This window comes from Endocarpon pusillum, assembly GCF_000464535.1.
Source record: "Endocarpon pusillum Z07020 unplaced genomic scaffold C716229, whole genome shotgun sequence".
Lineage (NCBI taxonomy): Eukaryota > Fungi > Ascomycota > Eurotiomycetes > Verrucariales > Verrucariaceae > Endocarpon > Endocarpon pusillum.
Window position 1 is genome coordinate 163,431 of NW_006913567.1, and position 8,146 is coordinate 171,576.

Sequence of the window (8,146 nt, forward strand, 5' to 3'; positions counted from 1 at the left end):
CGAGCGATACTTATTATAGCCGGGGGTTCGCACCAACATGGTTTCTAGTGAACATGTACTACGTAAACATCTGTTGAGGCCCGTCCTGCAGCTTCCGCGCCTTTTCACACGCAATGATCCAGCAAGCGACGCTGTCTTTTCCACGCTTCCACCGTTGACAACCCCCAGGCGCCCCCTTCCTTACTCACCTATTCTGCGTGCCGTTGTAACTTAGAAGATATGAAAAAAAAAGGTAGTCCGGATCCAAGCCGAAAAAGGCCTTTCCTTCATTCAAAAATGAAAGGGGGCTGCTGAGTTTTTGCTCGCTCGCTATACCGTCCGGATCTGTACTGCTGCTGCGCTTCTTTCATCTTCAATCTCAGTCTCAGTAAATACTTACTTATGCCCCCTTGCTTGACACCACGCGCCCGTCCGTTTCTCATGTTTACTTATGCCCGTTGTTCATCATCGTGGCGAAGGATGCCGCATTGCCATTGCCAAGGGCAAAGGCAAAAGCAAAGGCAAAAGCAAAAACCTCACTATGCAATGCAATGCAATGCCGTCGTGGGTGGGACCAGCGCGTGACGTGACATGACATGACATGATAACACAATACACGGCTGAATGGGGGCCCGGAACCGGAAAGGGGGAAACCACCGCCGCGTCGTTTTTGGGGCCCGGGGGGACGGCGTAGGTAGATGATGAGATGTAGCGAGAAGGGGGAAAAGAATGATTGTGCTTGGAGATGTTGTTTCTTTGAAGCAATTACTCTCTTACAGCTGCGGCACGACTGCAGCCGGTTCTGTGATCCCATATGGATGGATAGTCTAATATAATCTGATCATACTATGCTCCAACTCCAACCAAATAAGCAAAATAAGACTGCTAGATAAGGCCATCAGTGCCACATGCTGCAGTCGTATCGCAAATGCATGCACACATCGCTCCAACCCACTGCGGTTCTAGCTTTCAATATGTCCACCTCGCCTGTGTATAGTCTTGTAAGAAGCTAGGGCGCGTAAAATCGCCGTCCATATTTGAAGATAGATGATGAACCAGATAAACTCACAGGAAATGGAGAGCTGATGCTGGACAAACATCCAAACAAGGCTTCCAGGTGTTACTATGACAAGATGCTCGATAATGGACCAGCATGTAGTCGGAGGGACGAGTCTCCCAGAAGTCAAGGACCGACAAGTCGTGAAAAAAATGACAGAGACACGAAGAGAACGAATAAGGGCCCATGATACCCTAGCATCAGGGCCGTGCTGCTCTCGTACCTGTAAGGGTGCCGGGAAGAGCATTGAAGCACGTCGGACTGGCGAATCGTTCGATGCGCTTGATGATCATTGACGGAACGAGGCGTCGAAGCCCATCAATCCGGAGCACGATGTCCTTTGACGCTGCTTTCAGTATGCGCTACCCATTTGGACGACGACTCACGGAGAGTAAGGTGGGTTAGGAATTCATGCACGGTTTGCGTTCTGCGATATTTGTTATTGCATTTCCGAAACCGCCAACTCATGAGGACGGAATGGCAGCCGAGAATGAACCAGTCGTCGGTCAAATCGAACTATTGCTGGTTCTCTCGTTGGCCGGTCAGACAAGAGTGACAGGTCCAATGTGCTTTGCAAGATCCCAGCGACTATCGAGCATCTCTCCATGCATGAAGCGGTGGAGATATGCCTCTCCTACAAGTAAGAAATCCTCGGTACCAGGCTTTCGCCTGAGGATTAGTGGCGTCCTTGAATCGCCGATGAGCCAGACTTGATCACCAGCTTGAACAGAGCGTAATCCCATGCCGACCAGATCGTTCTTGGTCTTGAAAAGCTTCCTGCCAAATACCTTACCTTCTATAGAACGAAGATAAGGGAGCATTCGTTTTTTGTGGTATAACGCAAATGCCTCAGCATCCCCCTGTATCTCTTCTGGCACCTCTACCTGAGAATCAGGATAGAGCTGGGCGAAGAATTGTCTTGCAGACTCATTTGCAAAACTGACTTCCATACCCTGTCCCACGGCGTCAGCAACCCAGCGTCCGATCATATGGATGATCCAAGCCTGGAATCCCCTAGCAAATGATAAAGGTGGGGGGTGGTAGATGCTTTCCGATGTTTCTTCGCTGTCCATCATCATTGCTCGCCATAATACCTCTGTACGGGTTTGGTCGTCGAAATATCTGTCCGGTAGCTGGGCTACAAATTGCATGAACTCTTCGAAATGACATACATCATTAATGACTTGAGTTGGTGTGGCTGGCGAGATGATACTCAGCTCGTCAAACTTTGCGCCAAGGAGGGTCAGCCTTGTCCCTTCCACCTTCCTTGGGAATGGAGGCGATTCTGAAGTAAGAGAAGCATCGAAATGGGTGGCTCTGTTCTTGCCAAGGTCTAGGATTGGATTCGTAGGACGATTGGTGCTATAGTCAACCACCCACGACGGAAGATTTGTGAACTGCTTGTCTGAGATGTCTCCGACATGGCCAAGGAGGCTGAGATACCGACTGTTGAGTAGGAGTGATGTCGTCAAAGAGGTGTATACATCTTCAACCCGTTGACCATAGTCAGGTATGATAAGCTCGTCAATGCTGGAAGAAAATAGTTTGGCTAAACCTATGACGGAGTAAATCTTATCATGTTGTTCAGTGCTCTGCATGTGTCGAATGAGAGACAAAAGATACGCCAACCAGGCAGCAGCCTCTTCCAGCTCCGTATTTGCGCCATACCTAGAGTTCAACAGTCTATACATTTCATGCATTTCGGCTGTGGGCGACGGCGTGCAGCCAGCTGAGTGACGAGGGATAAGATCCCGCAGCGCATTTATGTTCTCCAAGAATGCTCTGGCGGAAGAGTAGCCTTTGGTCAGCTCTGGCTCTGCGGAAATTAGTTCGCTGTCACATGAGACCCTGGCGAGGACAATTGACAGATTGGTCAGATCCGTCCAGGAGAAATGTCGATTCCCCACGAGAATACAAACTGCGGGTGCGAGGGCGACTTCTTGGGCAACCCATGCCCTATCGAACCATAGACGTGTTGCCAGAAACGTTTGGATGCCGGTGATTCTTTGGCTCAGATCTCCTACACTGAAGATGTTCTTCAGCTCTAGATCTGTAAGCGGCCAGGTGCCCCAGAAAGCAGGGCCACGTTGGAGCATTTTGGGAATCATAACCTCGATCCCCCATTTCATGTCTTCAATTCCAGATTCATCCTTGCCCAACCAAGCCACAGTTTCGACAGCACAAGTATAGATCTGGCCCATCATGGAGACCTGGTGTGCACGCTCCTCGGCCTCAAGCTGGTTTATGCAAATAGCATCAACCCAGAGCCAGTCAGAATATCCTGACTGCCGAATTTGCCACAGAGCATCTCGCAAGTTTCGCGTGATAAAGAATGGTTGGTCGTTGCATATGATCTGCTGGTCTTGGTACTTCTCAGATAAAGCTTGATCTTTAAGACGAGCTGATCTAGTGGCAGGTCCCCAGGTATAGGAAAGCGTTCGATAACGAGGACTGTCCGCCAGATCAACTGACTGTAAAGTGCACGATATTATCATTGTCTGATCGTAAACCTCATCAATTCTAAGCAGGCGGATCGAGGTAGAAGTTCGAAGTTTATTTCCTGGGTAGTCTTTTTTCTGCTCCTCAGGACGAAGCTCCAGTGACACCAATGGTGAGGCAGATCTTGACGAGGGGAACTTGCAGACAGTCTCATCAATACTGTCACTAGGCCAAGGGCTGATCAACGGGAATGCAATTCCTGGTGATGGAACGCCGCAGATTGATCCATCACTGCTAATACTATGCTTTGAGCTGATTGATGGCGACACGACTTTCACCAGGGAACTGCTACAAAGGGTCTCATCGTTGCTTTCACTGGGCCGGGGGCTGTGGGATCGTGACGAAGATTCTTCTAAGGGTTCGTTGCGAGGTGAGCCGTTATTGCTGGAAATGTGCCTTGGGCTGCTCGGCGGCGACAAAGAAGCTGATGAGGATATGGCGCAACCTATCTCTTCAGTGCCATCACAGGGCTTCGGGCTGGCTAAAAGCAATACCGGTTTTGATAATGGTCTCTCCTCTTCACTGTGATTGGGGATGTCACCAATGGACAGTTGGAGAGGTCTCGCCGAGAAGTTGCCCTCTGCGCTGTTGTTGGATATCGGGCTGGCTGAGGGTGAGAGAGTTCTCGGAGAAGACTTCCCTTCTGTGTCATCATTAAGATTTAAGCTTAGCGAGGGAGAGGCATAGCTTGGATAGGATATCTTCTCCATGCTATCACTGGGTTTCGCGCTCATTGAGGGTGAGAAAGATCTTTGGGGAGTTCTCTCCTCTCCGCTGTCATTGGATTCCGTGCTTCCTGGCGGTAAGGGAAATTGTGGTGAGATTGCGTCCGCTTTGCTGTCGTTGTTTTCTGGACCCCTCGGTGATGACAGTATATCCGGATTACTATCATTGAATCTTGAGCTGGTCGGCGGTGAAGGAGATCTCGATAGAGATTTCTCCTCCCTGCTCTCGTTGAATTCCGGCCTTGTCGAAGGGGAGAGCGATCTTGTTGAAGGAGTGCTACAGCTTCTCCCACTATTGCTGTCACCTGACCTGTCCCGTGGCGTCCCATGGAGGAGGAGATCTACAGGCTCAGGCCATGACTGCCTGAATCCAGGACTTCTAGCATTGCGTTTTAGCATCGTTGGTGGGGTTTGGCAGACAAGCATCAGGCAGGCTGTGTGCAACAACGAACCGATAAGGTGTACATGGAGGAGAAGGACCTGGTACAAGCATTTCCAAACCCTTACGACGGACAACAGAAGCGATTGGCGAGACTGACGTCAAGCTCGGTAGTGACTTCGTGCAACACTCAAGAGTCTGGAGCAGCCATGCTCAAGAGAACTGAATTCGGACTATCCTGGGTCGATGGGTCTGGGATAGCTCAATTCCCGAATGGGAAAACAGTAAAACTGGGTTGTCTGGAGTTGCGTTTCCATTGTTTTCGAAACCGATAACGGACCTGAAATGTAGGTGTAATAGACAAGTCAAAGGGTGGTGTGCCACATCGCATAAGATTTCGGAGGATTATATAATGGCCACCACGTGATGCATGGGTCAATTTTGGGAGCCCAGAGCAGCTGGCCCTGTGAGCACTATGCGGCCTGGTTATCAGGGGACATGCCGGGCATGCCGTCAAGAATCTCTAGAAACAGGCGTTCTCTCGGACAGGGGCTGGATCGGGAAGTAGGTGATAATTGTCCAGCAAAGCAAATAGCGCAATATTGATGCGCATCTAGGTCTACCAAGTAACCCGGAAAATTGCAGACGAACGAACGCAGTATGGCGATACCAGCTTTCGATTGTCCTTCGCGCTCGTCTACGATGAAATCAGGCGGTCCAACTCGAGTCTTAACAGAAAGAACAAGAAGTTGTTGGAGGACAGCATTGAGCGCGTGATCGAGACGATCGAGCAGGAAAATGCAGGAGATTCAGCATGCGAGTCGGCCGATGAGCATTTTGGTGGCCGGGAAAGCGAAGGAGCAGTATTCACCAAACCTCCATCCAACGGCCTAAACAGAAGCATAGTTGGCATGTGGTCTGTTGCGTCACCTAAAGGTTCATCTACGCCTAAGCTGGACGGAGATGCGTCACTCAATGGAGCAGCTATACCTACCACCAACGAGACGGCTGCCTCGAACAAGCGACGTCAAGCTAATGGCGAGCCTCTAAGCAAGAGAAGAAAAGCAGCGCCTGCTGCAATCGATAAGTCTCCGCCAAGTCATATAAGCCTGGCGGATGTTGGAGGTGTGGACAACGTTATCCAGCAATTCGAAGATCTGCTTGTGCTACCTATGACTCGCCCTGAGATCTACGCTGCGTCGAAAGTCCAGCCTCCACGTGGCGTGCTCATTCACGGGCCTCCTGGCTGTGGCAAGACCATGATTGCCAATGCTTTCGCTGCCGAGCTGGGCGTGAACTTCATCTCTATCTCAGCCCCTTCCATCGTTTCAGGCATGTCGGGGGAATCTGAAAAGGCTCTTCGCGACCATTTCGACGAAGCTAGGAAATGTGCTCCCTGTCTTGTCTTCATCGACGAGATTGATGCTATCACCCCCAAGAGGGAAAGTGCACAGCGAGAAATGGAAAAGAGGATAGTGGCGCAGTTGTTGACCTGCATGGACGATCTGGCCCTTGAGAAGACTGATGGCAAGCCTATTGTCGTTCTTGCTGCGACCAACCGACCAGACAGCCTCGATGCCGCTCTAAGAAGAGGTGGAAGATTCGACAAGGAAATCAATATGACTGTGCCAAGCGAGCCGGTAAGGGGCCAGATACTGCGCGCCTTGACCCGAGAAACCAACCTTGCGGCCGATGTAGATTTTGATCTTCTCGCAAAACGTACTCCCGGGTTCGTGGGTGCAGACCTCAACGATCTGGTTTCGACTGCGGGAGCTGCTGCAATCAAGCGTTATCTGGCTGTGCTGAAATCACACTCGGAGACTGCCACCATCGACGTCGACATGGATAGTACTGTATCCAAAGAGAAGATACATCCGCCATGCGCAGAGCCCAGTCCTGTTTCTTCTGTTGTAACCTCGTTACGGAAATTGATAAAATACACAAAAGAGACCTCGTCCTCGTCCGGTACTGAACCAAATGCCATTGAGATCTCTCAGAAAGACTTTCTCACCTCACTTCCTCTGGTTCAACCCTCTGCGCTGCGAGAAGGGTTCGCCACCATACCCACGACGACATTCGCCGACATAGGAGCACTTCGTCAGCACCGCACGGAGCTACTTTCCACCATCATCCAGCCCATTCTTGATCCTGGTCTATACTCCCGTGTTGGCATTACCGCTCCGTCAGGTATGCTCTTGTGGGGTCCGCCCGGCTGTGGGAAGACACTCCTCGCCAAAGCGGTGGCGAACGAGAGCAAAGCCAATTTTATATCTGTCAAAGGCCCTGAACTGCTCAATAAATACGTAGGCGAATCTGAACGTGCTGTGCGCCAGGTCTTTGTGCGTGCGAGAAGTTCTGTTCCGGTGGTGATCTTTTTTGACGAGCTAGATGCATTGGTGCCGAGACGTGATGGCGCGATGTCAGAGGCGTCGGCCAGGGTGGTCAATACCTTGCTGACAGAACTCGATGGAGTCGGGGGGGCAAGAGAGGGTATCTACATCATTGCCGCGACCAATCGACCCGATATCATCGATCCTGCCATGCTTCGGCCAGGTAGATTGGAAACTTTGCTGTTTGTCGGACTACCAAGCGCCGAAGAGCGAGTGGAGATCATGAGGACACTGGTTCACAAGTCCTTGAAGAACGTCGAGTTTACCCGACAGATGGCAGAAGTGGCGGAGGCGTGTGATGGCTTCAGCGGAGCAGATCTGGAGGCTCTGTTGCGGAGAGCCGGTTACGCGGCGATACGGAAGGGGACCGTGGCGCGAGGTATCGATGGTGAGGATCTTCAGCGAGCCAGAGATGAAGTACGGAGGAGCGTCAGCGACAAAGACTTGGTCAGATACGAGAAGCTGAAGGTTGAGTGGGGCACGGGCATTGGAGGAGCTGCATAGCTATGTAGAGCAAACAGATACTGCATTACTCTAATGAGTCTCGATCTGACCCCCCCCTTATACTACAAGTCATTATACTTCTAGAGCCACGATCCTGTCGAACACAGAGATATTTATTTTCCTTACCCGAATCTTCATCTCCCTGTACCCGAGCACACAGTCCACTCCTCACCTGCCCCATTGACCAGTTACTTACCAGCAAAAAAAGAACAGCCATCGGGCCCGGCCTCGTCTTCTTCAATCTTGCCAATCCCCCATCATCTCCCCATCCTTCCGAACCACGTAACCACGTAACCACATCTCCCATCTCCCCAACTCCCCCTTCATATAGCAATCCCCATCTGAAATCCCCCCAAAACTCCACGCTCAACACCTCCTTATCTCCTTAATCCTCCTCCCTCAAGAACCGGCTCCATGTCTACCCAGCAACCCCACTCCCATTCCCACTCCCACTCCCACGGCGGCGACGACGGAGACCACTCGCACTCGCACTCACACGATCTCCCGCCCGCCGTGCAGTCGAGTCTGTACTCGCAGATCGACTTCGACGGGATCGTGACGCTGAACGAGCGCGAGCCCGGGTCGGGACCAGACATGTATCCTTCCGCCAAAG

At 51.3% G+C, this 8,146-nt stretch overlaps 3 protein-coding genes across 3 annotated transcripts in view; 2 read left to right on the forward strand and 1 right to left on the reverse strand.

Annotated features, from left to right (window-relative positions):
- Positions 1 to 1,578: 1,578 nt before the first annotated feature.
- Positions 1,579 to 4,659, reverse strand: EPUS_01402 (uncharacterized protein; the record flags this gene model as incomplete). Its single annotated transcript, XM_007788345.1, has 1 exon — positions 1,579 to 4,659. The coding sequence occupies one exon, from the start codon at positions 4,657 to 4,659 to the stop codon at positions 1,579 to 1,581; it is 3,081 nt and encodes a 1,026-aa protein (XP_007786535.1).
- Positions 4,660 to 5,137: 478 nt separating this feature from the next.
- EPUS_01403 (uncharacterized protein) lies at positions 5,138 to 7,533 on the forward strand (the record flags this gene model as incomplete). Its single annotated transcript, XM_007788346.1, has 2 exons — positions 5,138 to 5,203; positions 5,257 to 7,533. The coding sequence occupies 2 exons, from the start codon at positions 5,138 to 5,140 to the stop codon at positions 7,531 to 7,533; spliced, it is 2,343 nt and encodes a 780-aa protein (XP_007786536.1).
- A 414-nt stretch (positions 7,534 to 7,947) lies between these two features.
- EPUS_01404 (uncharacterized protein) overlaps positions 7,948 to 8,146 on the forward strand; it is a gene marked incomplete at both ends in the record, with an annotated part of 1,129 nt that continues 930 nt past the window's right edge. Inside the window, one exon of the mRNA XM_007788347.1 lies at positions 7,948 to 8,129. Within this exon, the coding sequence (XP_007786537.1) occupies positions 7,948 to 8,129 (182 nt within the window). The remainder of the gene's footprint in view (positions 8,130 to 8,146) is intronic.